The 23,600-nt window shown below is 44.6% G+C and overlaps 1 protein-coding gene across 1 annotated transcript in view; it reads left to right on the forward strand.

Annotated features, from left to right (window-relative positions):
* The window catches only part of zgc:158766 (uncharacterized protein LOC100009641 homolog), a gene marked incomplete at its 5' end in the record, with an annotated part of 164,178 nt that overhangs the window by 109,852 nt on the left and 30,726 nt on the right, over nucleotides 1–23,600 (forward strand). Inside the window, 3 exon segments of the mRNA XM_055651523.1 lie at nucleotides 1,706–1,955; nucleotides 15,383–15,472; nucleotides 23,051–23,275. Coding sequence (XP_055507498.1) covers nucleotides 1,706–1,955; nucleotides 15,383–15,472; nucleotides 23,051–23,275 — 565 coding nt within the window.

Consider the following 23,600-nt stretch of genomic DNA (forward strand, 5'->3'; position numbering starts at 1 on the left):
GTTCCCGTTAAATCTTTACCCTCCCATCTTAAACCTATGGCATCTTGTACTTGATATCCCTTCCCTGTGGAAAAGACACTGTGCATTTACCCTCTCTATTTCCTTCATGATTTTATACATCTCTTTTCAAATCACCCCTCAGCCTCCTGCATTCCAAGGAATAGCCCTAGCCTGTCCAATTTCTCCATACAGCTCATGCACTATGGCATCTTTCCTCTAGCGGGGTGGCCAAAACTGAACACAACACTCCTCCAAGTGCAGCCTCACCAATGTCTTGAATAACTAAATATAGGGTACCAACTACTGTACTCAATTCCCTAAATGATGAAGGCCAGCATGCTAAAAGCCTTCTTGGTCACTCTATCTACCTGTGGCACCACTCCGCACATTAAAAAAACTCTCCAGGGCCCTACTGTTCACTCTGAAAGTCTTGCCCTGGTGTGACTTCCCAAAATGCAAAACCTCACATTATCTGAATTTAACTTCAGCTGATCAAGAGTCTGCTGTAATTCTAGATAAACAACTTCACGATCACAACACCTAATGTAGTGCCATCTGCAATCTTACTAATCATGCCTTGTACATTGTCATCTGAATCCCAAAGCGTAGGGCATGTTTATAGACAATAGACAATAGACACTAGGTGCAGGAGTAGGCCATTCGGCCCTTCGAGTCTGCTCCGCCATTCAATGTGATCATGGCTGATCATCCCCAATCAGTACCCCTGTTCCTGCCTTCTCCCCATATCCCCTGACTCCGCTATTTTTAAGAGCCCTATCTAGCTCTCTCTTGAAAGCACCAGAGAACCTGCCTCCACCGCCCTCTGAGGCAGAGAATTCCACAGACTCACCACTCCCTGTGAGAAAAAGTGTTTCCTCGTCTCCGTTCTAAATGGCTTACTCCTTATTCTTAAACTGTGGCCCCTGGTTCTGAACTCCCCCAGCATCGGGACCATGTTTTCCGCCTCTAGCGTGTCCAAACCCTTAACAATCTTATATGTTTCAATGAGATATCCTCTCATCCTTCTAAACTCCAGAGTGTACAAGCCCAGCTGCTCCATTCTCTCAGCACATGACAGTCCCGCCATCCCGGGAATTAACCTTGTAAACCTACGCTGCACTCCCTCAATAGCAAGAATGTCCTTCCTCAAATTAGGGGACCAAAACTGCACACAATACTCCAGGTGTGGTCTCACTAGGGTTCTGTACAACTGCAGAAGGACCTCTTTGCTCCTGTATTCGATTCCTCTTGTTATAAAGGCCAACATGCCATTCGCTTTCTTCACTGCCTGCTGTACCTGCATGCTTACTTTCACAGACTGATGAACAAGGACCCCCAGATCCTGTAGTACTTCCCCTTTTCCCAACTTGACGCCATTTAGATTCTGCCCTCCCCCTTTTCAGCCTGAGGAAACTTTGCTGAACACAATTGAAAAATTCTACTCCGTCCAAATTTTAGGATATGCACCAGTTGAGTTGCAGTATGTCTGTGTCTCCTGTATATTCTGCACCGTGTAATCGGGAGCTGAGGGGAAAGGTACGATTAGTATGAAACGTAGTAAATGTGTCCTCATCCTATTTTGAGGTCAAATAGCATAAATCTAGCAATTCACCAGTGCGTTCATCTAAGCAAGTTTGCAATAGTTTGTCCTGGAATTGCTGACGCTAAGAAATGATGCAAATGGTTGTCCTTTACTTACCTGTAGCAAGTTGCAACACATCATGGAAGAAATGATTGGCACAGAGAGAGAGTACGCCAAGTCCCTTGGATACATCATAGATCAATACTTCCCAGAGATGGAGAGAATCGACCTGCCTCAAGATCTGCGCGGAAAGCGTAACACCATATTTGGGAATTTGGAAAAGCTGTATGATTTTCACTGTCAGCACTTTCTGAAGGAACTTGAACAATGTACAAACAGTCCCCTTCGAGTCAGCCACTGTTTCCTCAGACACGTAAGTTCTGTTATTTTCACCTTATCACAAATGTAATTAGTTTTGCTTCAGGTAAATCACGAAGCATACATAGACAATCAGTTGGCAAGTGCTATTGAGCATATTGCAAAAAGGAACATTGCTTTGTTGACCACAGTGTTCTGGGAATGGCAAATAAATTAGTATTTAATCTGTTGCACCAGGCCAGGCATCACCACGGCAAGGCAATAGAATTGTAATCATATCACCACAATAGATTCTATTGGAAGCAAACAGGAGATACAAATTTCAGATGTAGATATAAGGGACTGCAAATGCTGGTTTGCAAAACCAAAGGACACATAGTGCTGCAATAACTCAGCAGGTCAGGCAGCATCTCTGGAGGAGTGAGGAGGCAATGTTTCCGATCAGGAACTTCTTCAGTCTCAAGTCTGAAGAAAGGCCCCAACCCGAAATGTCACCTGTTCATGTTTAGGTCAGTTTAGTTTAGTTTAGAGATACAGTGCGGAAACAGGCCCTTTGGCCTACAGAGTCCACAACGACCAGCGATCCCTGCACACTTAATAATAATTTTATTTATATAGCACTTTAAAAACAAACATAGCTGCAACAAAGTGCTGTACATCACTAATCATTGACAAAAAAGTTAACACACACCAAAAATAACAATCAAAAGAAATAGTAGGAAAAGACATGTAAAATAAAGAAACATCGAAAACACCACAAACAGAAGCAAAGTCTCAGGCATGGTCAAAAGCCAGGGAGTACAAATGCGTTTTAACACTGGATTTGAAGATGGACAGTGAGGGGGCCTATATACACTATCCTACACACTTTAGGGGCAATTTACAATTATACCAAGCCAATTAGCTGACAAACCTCCATGTCTTTGGAGTGTGGGAGGAAACTGGAGATCTTGGAGAAAACGCACGCAGGTCAGAGGGAGAACGTACAAACTCTGTCGAGACAAGCACCCATAGTCAGGATCAAACCTAGGTCTCTGATGCTGTGAGGCAGCAGCTGTACCACTGCGCCACCACAGTAAGCCATGTCACCATGTCCTCCAGAGTTGCAGCCTGACTCGCTGAGGTACAAATTTAACTTGGTCCAGGATTTGGGTGCTTATATTAAAGTATTGACCAGTCAAAAACAACCGCGCCCATGAAGTATTTGTCCCAGGATCTTTGAACAAGCATAATTCTTGCATCTGATTCTAGCAGTTGGGAATACCCAACATTCCTGTCCTCCTCCACTCACAGCCAAAAGCAAAACTATGGCCTAAAGCATTGACAAGATTCCAGCACTATGACTAGACTCTAACATAAAATTGTCAGAGGCCCATTTAACACCAATGCTGCCAGTGGCAATTGCCTGAAGCAATTTTATAGTTGGAAGATGGCAAATTATAGAAAATTCCTAAGGGATGATCCTTACACAGTGGATGATTAGGTGGTTGTGATTGTGGATCAAAAATGGCTGGATGTTGGAAATGTTAATGTTCTGCCCTTTTTTCTAATTCATCTCTGTATCTGCTGTTAGGAAAAATGGAGGCGTGGGAAAGAGATTAGTTAAATATGTTCTCGAAGCTTTTTGATTTAATCTAAGGAATTTACAGTGAATAGCTTACTTTTCCAGGTCTGAGCAAACCTGTCAGCTGAAGTGAAGGAAAGCCAAAAGGGAGAAGGTAACTTCATGTGTTGAGTCACTTACAGGTCAGGAGGTAAAAGGAACTGCAGATACCGGAATCTTGAGCAAAACACAAAGTGCTGGAGTAACTCAACAGGTCAGGCACTCAATCTAAAAACGATGCTGCCTGATGCTGCCTGACCTGCTGAATTACTGCAGCACTTTGTGCTTTGTTATTGGTCAGCTGGAATGTTTCCCACTAACTTTTTTCAAACTGCCCACCGTTTGAGCCTCCCATTTAAAACTATACTGCCAGTGGGATTGTGGTTTAGCACGTGCCTATGGGATCATAGAAACATAGAAACATAGAAAATAGGTGCAGGAGTAGGCCATTCGGCCCTTCGAGCCTGCACCACCATTCAATATGACGATGCCTGATCATCCAACTCAGTATCCTGTACCTGCCTTCTCTCCATATACCCTCTGATCCCCTTAGCCACAAGGGCCACATCTAACTCCCTCTTAAATATAGCCAATGAACTCAACTACCCTCTGTGGCAGAGAGTTCCAGAGATTCACCACAACTCTCTGTGCCTGAAAAAACCCCTTCTCATTGTCGTTTCTATAGGATCCTCTCTCAATCCATAAATTCTTAGAGAGTATAAACCAAGTCTATCCTGGACTTTCTTCATCGGGAGCAGTCTGACCTGCCAGGAATCAGTCTGGTGAACCGTCTCTGCACTCCCTATATGGCAATAATGTCCTTCCTCAGATTTGGAGACCAAAACTGTATGCAATACTCCAGGTGTGGTCTCACCAAGACCCTGTACAACTGCAGTAGAACCTCCCTGCTCCTATACTCAAATCCTTTTGCTATGATCAGATCATACCCACTGGTGTCAGGGATTGAATTTTCACTCCAACTCCTGACCTGCAACCTACCTCAGTGAATGACAATCACACAGAATCACATGGGGCGGCAAGGTGGTGCAGCGGTAGTTGCTGCCTTAAGCCCCTGTCCCACTTAGGCAACCTGAACGGAAACCTCTGGTGACCTTGCGCCCCACCTAAGGTTTCCGTGAGGTTTCCGTGAGGTTCCCGGAGGTTTTGGTCACTCTCCCTAATGGTCGAAAGTGGTTTCCACATAGTTGAGGCTTTTTCTGTGTTCCTGCGATTATTTCAACAAATTCAAAACCGGCCTCGACTAAAAATAGTTTGCCGTTTGGTCGAAGCCCGTGGAGTGGGGTCACTATTTACTTACAGGCAGTCGAAGGCCATCTCCTTCGCTGACTGGCCATTTTGATTGGCATTGGAATTTTCAACAAAGATCCTATACGATCTTTGGTTTTCAGGACCTAGAAGATCCGCCGGAAGGAAGGTAAACTTCTTAAAACTGTCTCCACTCCTTCTCCCCCCCCCCCCATCTCTCCCCTTCTCTCCCCTTCTATTCCCCTTCTCTTCCTCTTCCCGTTCTCTCCCCTTCTATCCCCTTCTCCATTCTTCTCCCCCTTCTCCCCCCTTCTCCCCCTTCTCCTCCCTTCTCCCCCCCTTCTCCCCCCTTCCCCCCTTCCCCTTCTCCTCTTCCCCCTCTCCCCCTTCTCTTCTCCTCTCTCCCCTTCCCTGTCCTTCTCTCCCCTTCTTTCCCCTTCTCTCCCTCTCTAAAGAACATCGTGCTCTATGGCAGCTGTTTACCTGTGTCTTCATCACGCAGACAGCGCTCCTCCGCTCTCCCTGGCCCCCACCTTGTGCTTGTCCCTGTGCCCCCAGTGTGTGTCCTGTGTGTGTTGTGTGTGTGTGTGTGTGTGTGTGTGTGTGTGTGTGTGTGTGTGTGTGGTGTGTTTGGTCAGTAGATGCAGCTCACGTTTCGGTCGAGGCTTTCCAGGCAAGTGACCAAAACTTCTGGCGACTCATGGAAACCTTGGGTGGGGCGCAAGGTCACCAGAGGGTTCAGTTCAGGTTTCCTAAGTTGGACAGGGGCATAACAGCGCCAGAGACCCGGGTTCGATCCTGACCAGGGGTGCTGCCTGTATGAAGTTTGTATGATCTTCCCGTGAACTGCGTGGGTTTTCTCCGGGTGTTCTGGCTTCCTTCCACAAACCAAAGACGTACAGTTTGTGGGTTAATTGGCTTGGTAAAATTGTGAATTGTCACTCGTGTGTGTAGGATAGCGTTAGTGTGCGGGGATTACTGGTCGGCGCGGACTCGGTGGGTCGAAGGACCTGTTTCCGCGCTGTACCTTCAAACTAAGCTAAACTAAGAAGGGAGAGGAGATGAGTAGGTATCCCAGAGTGGGAAAGCCGGTCGATGATCGGAGCCACCTCCCGCCCATGGAACCCTCTCTTGTCACCAAAGCCCAGTTTGATCTCTCCACCCAAATTTAAGTCAGTATAAACCTTGCCCTTTTTCTCTAGCCTCGTCCCCTTAGCCATACGGCTTCCACATGGGGAGTCTAAAGCTAAATGTACAGGAACACTGGATTTCAGACTTTTAGACTTTAGAGATGCTGCGCGGAAACAGACTCTTCGACCCAGCGAGTCTGCACAGACCATCAATATCTAGCACGGTGCTATCGTCCACACTGGGGACAATTTATAATATTACCGAAGCCAAATAACCTACCAACTTGAACGTCATTGGAGTGTGGAAGGAAACCAGAGTACCTGGAGAAATCCCATGCAGTCACATGGAGAACGTACAAACTCCCTACAGATAGGATTGAACCCGGGTCTTTGACACTATAAGGCAGCAACACTACCACCGCCCCAATGTGCCGCCCTGCCCTATGAAATTCCTTACAGAATTTAACAAGTTACTTCCACATCACCTCCCTCCCTCCCTCCCCTCCCTCCCTCCCTCCCTCCCTCCCTCCCTCCCTCCCTTCTCTCTACACCTTATTCCTACTAAATATCAGTTGATGATTTGAAACAGGAGTCCTACCCTGCTGAGAGGAGCAGATGTGGCCCTTGTGACCACCAAGGGTGCCAAACGATTGGCAGCCCTGCCAACAGTCTGTTTGTTTTTTTGACATTTTTTTAATTCTTAGTGCGTTTTATAAGTTTGTGTAAATGTTCTCTGGCTTGTTTTATGTGGGGTGGGGGGAGGGGGAAACTTCCTTGCCGGAGACGCGATGTTTCCGGTTCGCGTCTCCGGTCACTCTGCGGCCTAACATCGATGGAGCTCTTCCTTGGGACCCACCGCGGGGCGCGGACGTAATATCGGAGCCGATCCCTTGCCCGGGATCGCTCCAAACGTGGCCTGCGGACTTACCATCAAGAGCTCGCAGTCGGGAGAGGCTAATCGGGAGCTCAGACGAACGCAGAGGCCGGACCAGCCCCGACGCGGGGGTTCGATCGCCCGGCACGGGGGAGCTGACATCCCCCTGATGCAGGAGCTGCATCGCCCCGACACGGAGGGCCCAAAATGCCACCGGTTACGGGAGCCAAGATCGTCCGATCAATGGATGGCCCGAGGCCCCCGAACGCGGGAGGAAGGGATTGAACTTTCATCACAGTGAGGAATGTGGAGGAGTCACTGTGCTGGATGTTTATGTTAAAATGTGTTTTGTGTGTTCTGTTGATTATTTGTATGACTGACTTGGCAAATTAAATTCCTCTTATGTTGCAAAACATATTTGGCTAAATAAAGTATTATTGTGATTTTGATTGTGATCGTGATTGTGTGGTGATTTTCATATCCTGTTGATGGTATTGAGAGGGCAAACAGCAGGCTCTGTTAGCATTAAATCTATGACTCTAAGATTAGGAACTTGTGGTATTGGCATTGTTCCTGGCATTGTAATTTTCAGATGTAAAAAGTTTTCATTCAGTGGAAAAATCTCTTTGAACTCCAGGCAGTACTTTTTAAATACAAATATAACAATGTCAATCGGTACAATTGGATAGTAAAAGATGGCCTGAAGAAGGGTTCCAATGTGAAGCATCACATATTTACATTCTCCCGGGATGCTGCCTGACCCGCTGAGTTACTCCAATATTTTGTGTCTTTCGTTTTTTAGTTGACTTTGATTATTTAGGCATGGACAAGTTCCATGGAATTACACGTTTAAAATGGGAACACATCTTAAATGACACAGCCAACTCTGTCCATTCAGACATCTTTGCTTTAGCGTGTCAATGATAGACTAAAGGCTTCAGTCCAAAACATCCTTTCTTTTCCATGGTACTGGGTGGGATGGGTCTCTGGATACATAAACATCCTTGTCTGGCAGAAGCAATATGATCATGACAACGTTTGATGACCTCCTTGATCTCTTTCTGGTGGTTCCCATGTAGTCCGATTAACATATGCCTGTTGTTTGTACATTTGGCCAATGTTTCACCATCCTGTCAGTTGCCAGAGCATATTTATTAAGTGGCTTCATGCTGTGAGCTGGTAGCTTGCTGTCTTCATAGACAGCGATATATCATTATGCAGCTGATCTTGTCATTTCAACACCAATTACCGCTTGTAGGTTTCGTCCGAACAGTTTGAGGTCTGGTTCTCTTTTGTATCGGTGATTACTGCACCGTGACCTCTGATTATTGCTGTTGCTCCTTGTGTATGCAAGCAAAGAATTTCACTGTGCCTTGTCACATGTGACAATAAAGTACTCCATCCATTCCATACTCCTCATCACCTGGTAAATGGTGGAAAATGATAATGCAAACCTTGCATTGTCAGATCACTGAACGAGAACAAGAGATGAAATTGCAGGAGACCTGGCTGAGATACCTGAATCATCATTCGACAGGATATTCGACAGTGGGTAATGTTGCGCCTCTTTTTAAAGGGAGCTGCAAAGAAAAACCTGGGAATGAGAAACCATTAAGCCTAACATCTGTGGTAGGAAAGTTACTGGAGAGTATTTTGAGGGATACAACAGACAGGCATTTGGAAAGACAGGGGTTCATTAGGCATAGTCAGCATGGTTTTGAACAAGGAAGATTTAAATGAATTTTTTGAAGAAGTAATCAATAAAGTTGACAATAAGACAGTAGAAGTAGACTATATGGACCATAGAAGCAGTCCATATGGACTTCAGGAAGGTCTTTAAGGTTCTGCCTGGTACGCTGCTCTGGAGGGTTAAAATTGCATGGGATCCAGATACAGCTAGTTAACTAGATACAGAATTGGCTTCATGGTAGGGAGCAGAGGTTGGCGAGGGAAGTTTGTTTGCTAGACTTCTTCTTGCGTAGACTTCTTCCACTTGCACAGCCTAAAGTTGTAAGTCAACTTGTCCTATTTCATGGTACACAAAAAAGCTGGAGAAACTCAGCGTGTGCAGCAGCATCTATGGAGCGAAGGAAATAGGCAACGTTTCGGGCCGAAACCCAATGTCCTATTTGATATTGTTTGTGCATGTCGGGTTGATTGCATTAATTGAAACGGGGTGGACCACGTGAAGGTTGCAATCTCCCACCCTTTTGCTCGGCTGAAGTTGTGAAACTAGTGTTTCTCGGAGATTGGTGCTGGGCTCATTGCTTCTTGTCAATTCACTCAAAGATTTGGATGATAAAACACAATGCATTCTGTAAGTTTGAAACGAAAATTACCATATACAGTGAAGATACTGGAATAATCAAGTATTACAGCAGGTTCTTGATCAGCTAGACAAGTGGGTTGAGGAATGAAGAACAGAGTTTCATTCAGATATAGATAGAAACATAGAAAATAGGCGTGGGTGGAGGCTATTCGGACCTTCGAGCCAGCACCGCTATTCATTTGGATCATGGCTGATCGTTCATAGCAAAAGGATTTGAGTATAGGAGCAGAGAGGTTCTACTGCAGTTGTACAGGGTCTTGGTGAGACCACACTTGGAGTATTGTGTACAGTTTTTGTCTCCTAATCTGAGGAAGGACATTCTTGCCATAGAGGGAGTACAGAGCAGGTTCACCAGACTGATTCCTGGGATGTCAGGACTTTCATATGAAGAAAGACTGGATAGACTTGGTTTGTACTCGCTAGAATTTAGAAGATTGAGGGGGGATCTTATAGAAACTTACACAATGCTTAAGGGGTTAGACAGGCTAGATGCAGGAAGATTGTTCCCGATGTTGGGGAAGTCCAGAACAAGGGGTCACATTTTAAGGATAAGGGGGAAATCTTTTAGGACCAAGATGAGGAAAACATTTTTCACACTGAGAGTGGTGAATCTCTGGAATTCTCTGCCACAGAAGGTAGTTGAGACCAGTTCATTGGCTATATTTAAGAGGGTTAGATGTGGCCCTTGTGGCTAAAGGGATCATGGGGTATGGAGAGAAGGCAGGAACAGGATACTGAGTTGGATGATCAGCCATGATCATATTGGATGGCGGTGCAGGCTCGAAGGGCCGAATGGCCAAGAGTCAAGAGTCAATTTAATTGTCATTTGGACCCCTAGAGGTCCAAACGAAATGCCGTTTCTGCAGCCATACATTACACACAAATAGACCCAGACACAACATGATTACATTTTACATAAACATCCATCACATAGCTGTGATGGAAGGCCAAAAAAAAACTTATCTCTCCACTGCACTCTCTCCCCCCCGATGTCAGAGTCAAAGTCAAAGCCCCCGGCTGGCGATGGCGATTGTCCCGCGGCCATTAATGCCACGCCGGGTGGTGCGAGGTCGCACACCGGGTCTTGGTCTTGGAGCCTCCGGTGTGCGCTCGTAAAGTCCCGCGGCCGTTCCAGCCGCGCGGGGCAATGGTGTTAGGCCCCGCTCCAGGAGCTCTTCGACCCCGCAACTCGGGCGGGAGAATTCGCCGTTGCAGGAGCCCCGAAAAGCGGTCTCTCTCTAGGGATCCGCGGGCTCCCGGCGCCGCTGTCCGCAGACCCGCAGCAGCAGCCTCCGACTCAGCAGCAGCCTCCGACTCAGCAGAAGCAGCAGCAGCAGCGCTCCTCCACCCGCTCCAACCGCTCCGGACTCGGCCAGTGCACCTGAGTCCCCCGGCTTCCCCCTGTTTGGAGGCCGCTCCTCGTTGCGGTCCCTCAACGACAAGGGAAAACCCGACGAGAGAAGGTCGGGTCTCCAGTGCAGGGAGAGATTTAAAAAGTTTCCCCCCCCCTCCCACCCCACCCCCCCCCCCCCCACACACACACCCCAACAAAAAATAACAAAAACTACATTAAAACACAGACAGAAAATAATAAAAACGCGGACAGACTGCAGAGGCCGCTGCTGGCCAGAGCCGCGCCGCCTCCTAACCTATTTTCTATGTTTCTATGTTTCTATGTCCCCTATCAATAACCCGTGCCTGCCTTCTCCCCATATCCCTTGACTCCACTAGCCCCTAGAGCTCTATCTAACTCTCTCTTAAATCCATCCAGTGACTTGGCCTCCACTGTCCTCTGTGGCAGGGAATTCCATAAATTCACAACTCTCTGGGTGAAAAAGTTTTTTCTCACCTCAGTCTTAAATGACCTCCCCTTTATTCTAAGACTGTGGCCCCTGGTCCTGGACTCATCCAACATTGGGAATATTTTTCCTGCATCTAGCTTGTCCAGTCCTTTTATAATTGTAGATGTTTCTATAAGATCCCCCTCATCCTTCTAAACTCCAGTGAATACAAGCCTAGTTTTTTCAATCTTTCCTCATATGACAGTCCTTCCATCCCAGTTGTGATAAATGACTGTATGTAGATAAATGAGTTATATTGCATTTTTGGAAGTTAAACCAGGCAGGACCTTCACAAGGAAATGTCGGTCCTTGCAGAGAGTTGTGGAGCAGAGGGATCAAGGCTTACAACTTTATAGTTCTTTGAAAGTGGCATTACAGGTAGATGGAGAGGTGAAGAAGAGTTTTGGCACATTAGCCTTCATTTGTCAATGAATTGAGTGTTATGCTTGGAGTATTATGTTTAGCTTTCGTCAGCCTGCTGTAGGAAAGATGCCATTAAGCTCGAAGGGGTGTAGAGAAGATTTATGGTGATGTTACTAGTAATTGAGGGTCTGAGATATAGGGAGAGATTGGGCAGGGTATGATGGTATTCCTTGGAATGCAGGAGGCTAAGGGATAAGGGAGGCTAAGCGATATAGAGGTGTATATTATCATGAGGGGAATAGATAAGGAGAAGGCACAAGCCATTTTCCCAGGGTTAGGGAATCTGGAACTAGAACAGCTTTTTCCCTTCTGTTAGCTCAGGAACAGCTTCTTCCCCTCTGTTATCAGGCTTCTGATCAGTCCTTGCATAAGGAAAGTGTCCGATACACCTCTACCCATTGTGGACAATGGACTTTGTCTATGAAAATGATGTGCTAAAAATGCTGAGAACCGTATTCTGCTCAGTGTATCTTCCCTTTTAAGTCTATCTATTTGTCCTTAAGTTTGACAATCATATTTATAATAATAATAATAATAATAATAATAATAATAATAATAATAATAATAATAATAATAATAAAATAATAAAAAAATACTTTATTACGGACTCGAGGTCCAGACAAGGGGAACATTTAGAATTATAGAATTATCAGATCTGATTAGGTTGCATTCAAAATGAAGATTTTCGCTCTACCTCGGTACATGTGACAACTATAAACCTATACCCAGAGGGCAGGTTTAATGGAAGTGGGAAAAGATTTAATAGGAACTCGAGAGGTGATTTTTTCATACAGAGTGTGCTGGGTATGTGGAATGAGCAGCCAGAGGAAATAGTTGAGGCAAGTCAAGTCAAGTCAAGTCAAGGTTTATTTGTCACATACACATACGAGATGTGCAGTGAAATAAAAGTGGCAATGCTCGCGGACTTTTGTGCAAAAGACTAACAACAAAACAACCAAACAAATTATAAACACAATCATAACATACATATTCTTTTACATAATAAATAATGGAAGGAAAAACGTTCTGTAGAGTTAGTCCCTGGTGAGATAGGCGTTTACAGTCCGAATGGCCTCTGGGAAGAAACTCCTTCTCAACCTCTCTGTTCTCACCGCATGGCAACGGAGGCGTTTGCCTGACCATAGCAGCTGGAACAGTCCGTTGCAGGGGTGGAAGGGGTCTCCCATGATTTTATTTGTTCTGGAGTTGCACCTCCTGTTGTATAGTTCCTGCAGGGGGGTGAGTGAAGTTCCCATAGTGCGTTCGGCCGAACACACTACTCTCTGCAGAGCCTTCTTGTCCTTGGCAGAGCAATTCCCAAACCAGATGGTAATGTTCCCGGACAAGATGCTTTCCACCACCACTGCGTAGAAGCACTGGAGGATCCTCGGAGACACTCTGAATTTCCTCAATTGCCTGAGGTGGTAAAGGCGCTGCCTTGCCTTACTCACGAGTGCTGAGGCGTGTGATGCCCATGTCATATCCTTGGAGATGTGGACTCCCAGATATTTAAAATCAGTTCACCCTATCCACAGGATCCCCATTTATCCTCAATGGAGTGTACGTCAATGGAGTGTACGCAGGTAGTGTTACAATATTTAAAATACATTTGGACATGGATAGGAAAGGTTCAGAGGCAGATGGGTCAAACACAGCTAGATAATAGTTTGGATAGGGCATATTGGTTGGTATGGATGAGTTGGGCCAAAGGGCCTGTTTCCATGCTGAATGATTCCATGACTCTATAACTACCATTTAAAAATATAAAAGTCTTAACATTTATCTAAGGTAGTACCTATGGACGTCTGAACCAAGTTCCAGCAATTGGTGTTCATTATATATTCTTAGAGTGCTACAGTGTGGAAACAGGCCCTTCGGCCCAACTTGCCCACACCGGCCAACAATGTCCCAGCTACACTAGTCGCTCCTGCCTGCATTTGGAACATATCCCTCCAAACCTGTCCTATCCATGTACTACCTGTATAACTGGTTCTTAAACGTTGGGATAGTCCCAGTCTCAACTACCTTCTCTGGCAGCCATTTCCATGCATCCACCACCCTTTGTGTGAAAAAGTTACCCCTCAGATTGTTACTAAATCTTTTCCCCTTCACCTTAAACCTGTGTCCCCTGGTCCTCGATTCACCTACACTTGGCAAGAGATTCTGTGCATCTACCTGATCTATTCCTCTCATGATTTTATACACCTCTATAAGATCACCTGTCCTCCTCCTGCGCTCCATGTGATATATTAATGACCCGTGTATTCTGTGACTTTTGTCAATTTAGTTCCTGTTTTTTTTTACCTGGAAAACAGGAGTTACGGAATTGCATTAACCCCGTATCTCACTTAAATCCTGTGAGTACAAGCAGATTGCATCAGCAATCTGTGCTACGCTACTTGCCTACATTCTGCCTCCTGGCTTCCCAATGCCAGAGTGAGCAGCAGACACAGGGCAGGTCCTTTGGGAGATTGCTTGCATAAGCCTGCAGCCAGCAGAACCATAGTGGAAGGGCAGCAGGACGTAAACATGGCACGTACTTCCTCAAGCCTGCCAGAATTGCAGTAGCCTCTGTGAGTTCACAGTCCTGTCATACCCGCTCCTTGGTTTGATCAACCTCTCTGCGCTCCCTTGGGCTCCAATCTCTGCATCCTGGGAGCTGAGCATATTACATAGTCTGATTCAAATCGTGCTGGGACTGGAGCGAGACGGGTCAAGCCTAACTTGCCTGTTTTTTCTGTCTATCCTAGCACACGTGCACTTCCATCCCCAAGGGTTAGAAGGGGTGAAAGCTAATGGACTTTCTCCTGCCTTGTCTTGCTGATGCTGCAGCTGGGATATTTATCTTTCTCCTCCAGACACTTTAGATGAAGACTTTCAGCTTAGTTCTAATTTTCCGTCTTTGCAATTCTCAAGTTTCCAAGGAGATTCCAACCGTCTCCTACACCACTGTCAGAGATCTAGCTGTGTTTGACCCATCTGCCTCTCAACCTTTCCTATCCATGCCCAAAGATCTTTTAAATATTGTAATTCTACCTCCCTCAACTATTTCCTCTGGCTGCTCATTCCACATACCCAGCACACTCTGCATGTAAAGATCACCTCTCGAGTTCCTATTAAATCTTTTCCCACTTCCATTAAACCTCTGCCCTCTGGGTTTAGGTTTATTTTTGTCACATGACTACTGTAGATGGGGTATCTTGTTCAGCATGGGCAAGTTGAGCCGAAGGGCCTATTTCCTTGCTGTATGACTATGGTTCTCTATGCTTTATGGATCACTAAAATCACACTAATGGGCCTTGTATATATGATACATCAGCCCACTGGCTTTAGCACCTCAAGCAAAATCAATGACCATAATCTTGTAGGTGTAAACAAAATGTCTGCGTGATCATTAACTGTCGTTAAATAAAATTGGGAATATTGATGAGCAGAAATCAAAGCACTCTCTTGTCTATTTAGCACAATAAATGTTGTGAATTGTTGGTCATTGAAACGGAACATATAATAAAGATGACCACACAATGCTGGAGCAACACTTGTAGGAAGGAACTGCAGATGCTGGTTTAAATCGAAGATAGACACAAAAAGCTGGAGTAACTCAGCGGGACAGGCAACATCTCTGAAGAGAAGGAATGGGTGACGTTTCAGGTCGAGACAGGTCTAAAGTAGGCTCTCTACCCGAAACGCCACCCATTCCATTTCTTCAGAGATGCTGCCTGGCCCGCTGAGTTACACCAGCTTTTCGTGTCTATGCTAGAGTAACTCAGCAGGTCAGGCAGCATCTATGGAGGATGTCATTTCAGGTCGGGGTCCTTCTTCATATCACGACATATAATGGTTTTGGATCGTAATTTCGAAGATTTGGTTCAATTCCCAAGTTTGATGAGTAGGTAGCATGTCTGTGAATGTGCTTTGACCATGGGTTTGTTCAATATGCTTGGAGCCATGTAGCAATAACTGTTTATGTTAACTAACATTAACATTAACAACATTTTACTTGTTTACTCCTCTAGGAAGAGCAATTTCGGATGTATGCACTATACAGCATGAACAAACCACGGTCTGACAGTCTGCTCGCAAGTCACGGGAACGCTTTCTTTAAAGTAGGTAATTCATATATTTTGAAAATAACAAATTAGTTTTGTTTCAATCTGTGGAGAATTAAATCGACAAAAGTGTTTTTACATGTCCTTACGCATGATAGATAGATAGATAGATATAATTTATTGCCACACAACCAGGGTCGGTGGAAGTTTGGGTTGTCAGCAGCAGTACAATAATAAAGAACACACAACCACAATAAAACTGTAACACAAAATGATCGCTTTGGAATAAAATGTGGGATTGGCGTCAGATGCTGTATGAAACATGTCAGCTTTTATAACACTCTTGTCTCTGAGAAAAAATTGTAGATGCAGGATTGATCGATACTTCATTGGTCGATTGATACTTTATTGTCACATGTTTAATCAGAGGGTGTGGAATCTGTGGAATTATTTGCCACTGAAGGCTGTGGAGGCCAAGTCAATGGATATTCTTAAGGCAGAGATTGATAGACTCTTGATTAGTGCGAGTGTCAGGGGTTATGGGGAGAAGGCAGGAGAATGGGGTTAGGAGGGAGAGATAGATCAGCCATGATTGAATGGCAGAGTAGACTTGATGGGTCAAACAGCCTAATTCTACTCCTAGTTTAAATTCCATTTGGAATATTTTGGAGGACCAAGAAACCAAGAACCAACCAAGAACTATAACCCATAATACCTTATGTACTTGGTACAGTGAAATTAATTGTTTTGCATACAATACACAAGTATGCAAAGAACCGACATGTATTGGGTGTCGACCAAGTTAGAAAAGTACTTAGAACTTAGAACTTAGAAAAGTACTTATTTAGAACCCTACACTTAAAAGTACTTAGTTAGAATCAGACTTGTCTTAATGGACAAACAAGAACTTTTTGTTATAATATGGTCTCCATTTATTGACTATTTGAAGGGGTAGATCGGTTCAGCACGGGAACCTAACTGAAGCTTGAACTCAGGATTAGATGAAAAGTGATACTTTATAATCTATGAACCTATTTCCTATGATGTATTATTAGTAAATCATTCCATTCTTTTTTTTATCTTGACATTTGTGGGGTTTTTTTCTCTTTCTTTCTTAAAACATTTTAAAAAAGAAAAAGAAAAAGAAAAGTAGGTCAGGATATAATGCTGATCGCCCCCTCTTGATCATGGGCCATCCTCATCTCTCCATACCCTCCCACATCCCCCCCCTTAAATATAGCCCCCAACTACCCTCTGGCAGAGAGTTCCAGAGATTCACCACTCTCTGTGGGAAAAAAGTTCTTCTCATCCGGTTTTAAAGGATTTCCCCCCTTATCCTTAAGCTGTGACCCCTTGTTCTTCTCATCTCGGTTTTGGACTTCCCCTTAACATCGGGAACAATCTTCCTGCATCTAGCCTGTCCAACCCCTTAAGAATTTTGTAAGTTTCTATAAGATCCCCTCTCAATCTTCTACATTCTAGAGAGTATAAACCAAGTCTATCCAGTCTTTCTTCATAAGACAGTCCTGACATCCCAGGAATCAGTCTGGTGAACCGTCTCTGCACTCCCTCTATGGCAATAATGTCCTTCCTCAGATTTCAGCGATGTACTTCAAAGGACCCCCCTGCTCCTATTGAAACGCATACTTCCAGATTGATATTCCATGATGCATTACCGGGTGAATCCTGATCGGCCACCTTTCTTTGGAGCCGCTGTGTTGTAGATCCAATACAAATCCCAAATGCCCTATCAGATGGTTAGCAAATGAAGCCATGACTGTATTTTGCAAAGTAGACCAAAGTAGACCATGCAATGTAGACTTCCCAGCACCATGGCTGCTTGCTTGAGTATTGCTGGGCACAATAAATAAATGGTGTGAGGCATAGATAGGTAGATAGTCAGAACCATTTTTTCAGGGTGGAAATGTCAAAGACTAGATGGCATAGGTGAGTGAGTTTAAAGGAGATGTGCGGGGCAAGATTTTTTTACTGAGAATGGTGTGTACCTGGGATACACTACCTGCGAGGGGTAGTGGTGGAGGCAGATATAACAATTACATTTAAGAATCATAGATCTGCAGGGAATGGAGGGTTATAAATCAGGTGCAGGTGGAGGAGATTAGATTGGTACTGTAACAACATTCAAAATATATTTGGACAGTTATATGGAGAGGAAAGGATAAATGGGGTATGGGCCAAATGCCGGCAAATGGGGCTAACTTAGATGGGATTAGCTTAGATGGGACATCTTGGTTGACATGGACAAGTTGGACTGATGGGCTTGTTTCCATACACTGATTCTAGGACTCTATGAGTTGACCTTGGTATCATGTTCGGCATGGACATTGTGGGCTGAAGGGTCTGTTTCTGTGCTGTACTGTTCTATGTTCTACTGTATGTGCTTTAAGTTGCCCCTACTTTCTCAGGCAGAGTACTCATGTACAGTTTTCCATAGGGATGTTCTGGGGTTGTGAAGGTTTTACATTTTTCAATTAAACTCTTGTATGAGAAACACTAAGAAGTTAGCAGAAACAAATAGTAGGAACAGAGGGTGAGAGGGGTTATTTTTTCCCGATGGCCTGTCTTACAATGCATTAAGATCAAGGGGCTCTGAGTCCTAACTCCACTTGCCTACCCCCCCCCCCCCCTTATTTCTGTTTGTACAGTAAAAACCCTTCAATTTTGAAATTAGTAATTGATCTAGCATCAGTTTCCGAAGTGAAATCTCAGTCTCTGCAGAAAATCAAATTATTTTTTGAAGTGGTGAGGGAAGATGAAAGAATATAAGAAATAAGAACAGGTACAATTTATCCATGAGCCTGCTGCACTATCCACTACTGTAATGATTGAGATGTCCGAAAACCCAGCAGTATCAGTCTCAAATACACTTAATTACTTTGTCCCTCTGAAGAGATCATTTCAAAGATTCATAACCTTTATGAAAAAATAAATCCTTCCCTGAGACCATGTGTCCAATTTCTAGTATTTCTTCCCAGAGAAAGATCCTCACAACTTGGAAATGTTGTTGTTCCATAAGATCCGTGTTACCCATGCAAATCAGATGCAGGAAGATTGCTCCCGATGTTGGGGAAGTCCAGGACAAGGGGTCACAGCTTAAGGATAAGGGGGAAATCCTTTAAAACCGAGATGAGAAGAACTTTTTTCACACAGAGAGTGGTGAATCTCTGGAACTCTCTGCCGCAGAGGGTAGTTGAGGCCAGTTAACCATATAACCATATAACAAAACAATTACAGCACGGAAACAGGCCATCTCGACCCTTCTAGTCCATGCCGAACACATAATCTCCCCTAGTCCCATATACCTGCGCTCAGACCATAACCCTCCATTCCCTTCCCATCCATATAACTATCCAAATTATTTTTAAATGATAAAAACGAACCTGCCTCCACCACCTTCACTGGAAGCTCATTCCACACAGCTACCACTCTCTGAGTAAAGAAGTTCCCCCTTATGTTACCCCTAAACTTCAGTCCCTTAATTCTCATGTCATGTCCCCTTGTTTGAATCTTCCCTACTCTCAGTGGGAAAAGCTTTTCATTGGCTATATTTAAGAGGGAGTTAGATGTGGCCCTTGTGGCTAAGGGGATCAGGGGGTATGGAGAGAAGGCAGGTACGGGATACTGAGTTGGATGATCAGTCATGACCATCTTGAATGGCGGTGCAGGCTCGAAGGGCCGAATGGCCTACTCCTGCGCCTATTTTCTATGTTTCTATCATACTTTACATGAGTACAACCAAACCGTACACATGTTCAACAGATGGTGGAGAGAGATAAATACCAGAGAGCAGAATATACTGTTCGAGCGTTACAGTTACGGTTACATTTACAGAGAAAGTGCTTGGGTCACAATGAAGGCAGGCAAAAATGCTGGAGGAACTCAGCGGGAGAGGCAGCATCTATGGAGCGAAGGAAATAGGCAAAGTTTCGGGTCAAGATCCTTTGTCACAATGAGAGAGGTTTGGAGATTTGGACTACACCCGTAATTTATGAGAGGCCTGTTCAGGAGTCTAATTACAGCAGGGATTATGCTGTTCCTGAGCTTGATGGTACATGCATTTAAGCGTGTGTATCTTCTGCCCAATAAGGAAATGAGCGACTGCGGTATAAATGGTCCTTGAATATGCTGACAGTTTTCGCAAAGCGGCGTGAAATGTAGATGGAGTTGATGGTGGGGAGTCTGTTCTGTAAACTTGACTGGGCTAAATCCACAACTATCTGCAATTTCTTACCATCTTGGGCAGAGATGTTGCCAGACCTAGCCGTGATATGTCACCAAAGGATGCTTTCTACAATGCTTCTGTGGAAGGTGGTTCGAGTCGTCGATGACATGCTGAACTTCCTTGGTCTTCTGAGGAAGCAGAGGTGTTGGTGTGCTTTCTTGGGTGTAGCTTTAATGTGGTTGGTCCTAGATTGGCCCGCAGTGTCCATTAACCAATGTCAATGCATTGCAACGCCCTGGAAGTGGTGACCAGGCACATATGGTCAACTGTTATAGAGTCATAGAGTGATACAGTGTGGCAACAGGCCCTTCGGCCCAACTTGCCCACACATGTCCCAGTCACATTAGTCCCATCTGCCTGTGTCTGGTCCATATCCCTCCAAAAGTATCCTACCGATATACTCGTCTAACTGTCTCTTAAACGTTGGGATAGTCCCAGCCTCAACTACCTCCTCTGGCAGCTTGTTCCATACACCCACCAACCTTTGTGTGAAAAGGTTAACCCTCAGAATCCTATTAAATCTTTTCCTCTTTCACCTTGAACCTATGTCCTCTGGTCCTCAAATCCCCTACTCTGGGCAAGAGATTCTATGCATCTACCCAATTTATTCCTTGCATGATTTTATACACCTCTATAAGATCACCCCTCATCCTCCTGCGCTCCAAGGAATAGGGACCCAACCTAATCAATCCCTCCCTATAGCTCAGACCCTCTAGTCCTGTCAACAACCTTGTAAATCTCCACTGAACCCTTTCAAGCTTGACAATATCTTTCCTATAACATGGTGCCCAGAACTGCACACAATACTGGTCTCACCAACGTCTTATACAATTGCAAAACGACCTCCCAACTTCTATTCTCAATATTCTGACTGATGAAGGCCAATGTGCCAAAAGTCTTTTTGAACAAACCTTGGTCTTTCCATGCATGAGCATGGCATATGTCCTGTGGATCCAGCAAGAATACTGGAAGCTTTGTTAATAATTCAGCAATTAATGTGATAGAATTTTACTTGAAAACCAATCATGCAGCAAGCATAAATGATAAGCTCGGTGATTGAAATTCCAGGATTGAGAGTTTTTGGAACCCTTTACTCTTTTATTTCAGAGAACTTTAGATGCTCGCTTATTGACCGTGGTCTAATTGTCAATGAAGAGGTTTTTGGAAATGAGGGAACTCGATGCATATAATGAATAACAGTTGAGTTTCAGTTCAGTTTAGTTTATAACTGAATATAGATGTGTTATATCTGGTAATTATGTGAAGAACTTTGCTTTCGATGCAAGTTGACTAAAAAATGTGCTATATACTAATAAGAAGCACATGGTATTACTCTTTTATTTCATCTAACTTTAGATGCTGGCTTGCAAACAGGAAGCAAAGATTAGGAATGAAGAGGTTTTTTCACAATGCAGGGGACTCAATGCATGTACCCCAAGGCTCAGTACTGGGACCCCAGCTATTTACAATATATATTAATGATCTGGATGAGGGAATTGAAGGCAATATCTCCAAGTTTGCGGATGACACTAAGCTGGGGGGCAGTATACTAGCTGTGAGGAGGATATTGGGGGCTGCAAGGTGACTTGGATGTGGCTAGGGAACTGGGAAAATGTATGGCTGATGCAGTATAATGTGGATAAATGTGAGGTTATCCACTTTGGTGGCAAAAACAGGAAAAGACTATTATCAAAATGGTGGCTGATTAGGAAAAGGGGAGATGCAGCGAGACCTGGGTGTCATGGTACACCAGTCATTGAAAGTAGGCATGCAGGTGCAGCAGGCAGTGAAGAAAGCAAATGGGATGTTAGCATTCATAGCAAAAGGATTGGAGTATAGGAGCAGGGAGGTTCTACTGCAGTTGTACAGGGTCTTGGTGAGACCACACATGGAGTATTGCGTAGAGTTTTGGTCTCCAAATCTGAGGAAGGACATTATTGCCATAGAGGGAGTGCAGAGAAGGTTCACCAGACTGACTCCTGGGATGTCAGGACTTTCATATGAAGAAAGACTGGATAGACTCGGCTTGTACTCGCTAGAATTTTGGCGATTGAGGGGGGATCGTATAGAAACTTACAAAATTCTTAATGGGTTGGACAGGCTAGATGCAGGAAGACATGATTTTATTAAATGCCTAGAACATAGAACACTACACTAAGTATTGAACATGATGCCAAGTCTATCACTTATCTACCTGCAGATCATCCATATCAACCATTCTCTGCATGTCCATATGCCCATCCAAAAGACTTTTAAATGTAATTAACATAGTTGCTTCAACTATCATCCCTGGCAGCACATTCCAGGCATTCATCACGCTCTGTGTAAAAATAAACTTGCCCCATACCTCTCCTTTAAACTTTGCCCCTCTCACCTTAATGCAATGCCTTCTAATATTTAAATTTCCCATCCAGGGATAAAGATTCTGTCTTTCTACCCTATCCACTCCTCTCATGATTGTATATACTTCTATGAGGTCCCTCCACAACCTCTGGCATTCCATAGAAATCGATCCAAGGCTGTTCAACCTCCCCCTGTGGCTAATGCCCCTTAATTTAGGCATCATTCGGCTAATTCTGCTCTGCATCCTTTCCAAAACCTCCACGTCCTTTCTCTAAAGAAAGACAAAATGCTGGAGTAACTCGGTGGGTCGTGCATCGTCCCTGGAGAACATGGGTAGGCAACGTTTCGGGTTGGAATCCTTCTTCAGACTTTTTCAGTCTGATGAAGGGTTCTGACCTGAAATATCGCTGATCCATGTTCTCCAGGGATGCTGCCTGGCCCGATGAGTTACTCTAGCATTTTGTGTATTTATTTGTTATAAACCAGTATCTCAAGTTACTGTTCATTACACCCTTCTGCTAATAGGGTGACTAGACCTGCACACAATACTCCAAATGCGACATAACTGAACTCCTATAGAGTTGCGGCATCACAATGGTGGAGACTGCAGTAGGCTGAAAAGCCTGCGGCCTTTCTTAAGGTCATAAGGTCATAAGTGATAGGAGCAGAGTTGGGTCATTCGGTTCATCATGTCTACTCTGGGGTGGGAGATTGCAACCTTCATGTGGTCCGCTCTGTTTCGGCAAATGCAATCAACCCAGCATGCTCAATCAAATAAGATCATATAGAACAAGTTGTCCGACAACTTTAGGCTGTGCATGCCATAGGCAAGAAGAAGAAGAAGTCTACTCTACCATTCAATCATGGCTGATCCATCACCTCCTCCTAATCCCATTCTCCTGCCTTCTCCCCATAACCCCTGACGCCTTTACTGGTGTTTCTAACAGTATGTTAATAGTATGTTGACTTGTTTATGACACCCGTCTTCTTGTTTTTGTTGACTGTCCATATATTTGCTGAGCTTTTTTCTGTGCGATATATTTCTGCAGAATAAGCAGCTGGCACTTGGCGACAAGATGGACCTGGCCTCCTACCTACTGAAGCCCGTCCAGCGGATGAGCAAGTACGCACTGCTGCTGAAAGACATGATCAAACACTGCAGCAAAACACAGGAGCAGGAGTTCAACGATCTCCAAGCAGCTGAGGAGATGGTGAAGTTTCAGCTCCGTCATGGGAATGACCTGCTGGCGATGGATGCCATTCGTGGGTGCGATGTAAGGGAGACCAAAAGCTAAACATATACGGGAAATAATACCGTCAGCTTTTCAGAGCCTCCCCGAGGATCAGAGTTGATAATTTTTACGCGGTGCACCCCCTTGTTTTTTTCCTCTCTCTATGCTTAGCTCTATGGGGAGTGTAGTCAGTGCTGGGACCTCTGCCTTTGTTGTTCTTTGAGTGGTCGTCAGGTGGGTTAAGGTAGCTGTCTTCTCCCATAAATATATTTCCCTGCTTCTACACTGCCCCATTTATCCCTCAGCTAGCCTCACCAGGAATGATTATAAGCTTGCACATCTTGTTGCTGAGTCCGTGCCATTTAAC

The sequence above is a fragment of the Leucoraja erinacea genome, chromosome 2 (genome assembly GCF_028641065.1).
Source record: "Leucoraja erinacea ecotype New England chromosome 2, Leri_hhj_1, whole genome shotgun sequence".
Taxonomy (NCBI): domain Eukaryota; kingdom Metazoa; phylum Chordata; class Chondrichthyes; order Rajiformes; family Rajidae; genus Leucoraja; species Leucoraja erinaceus.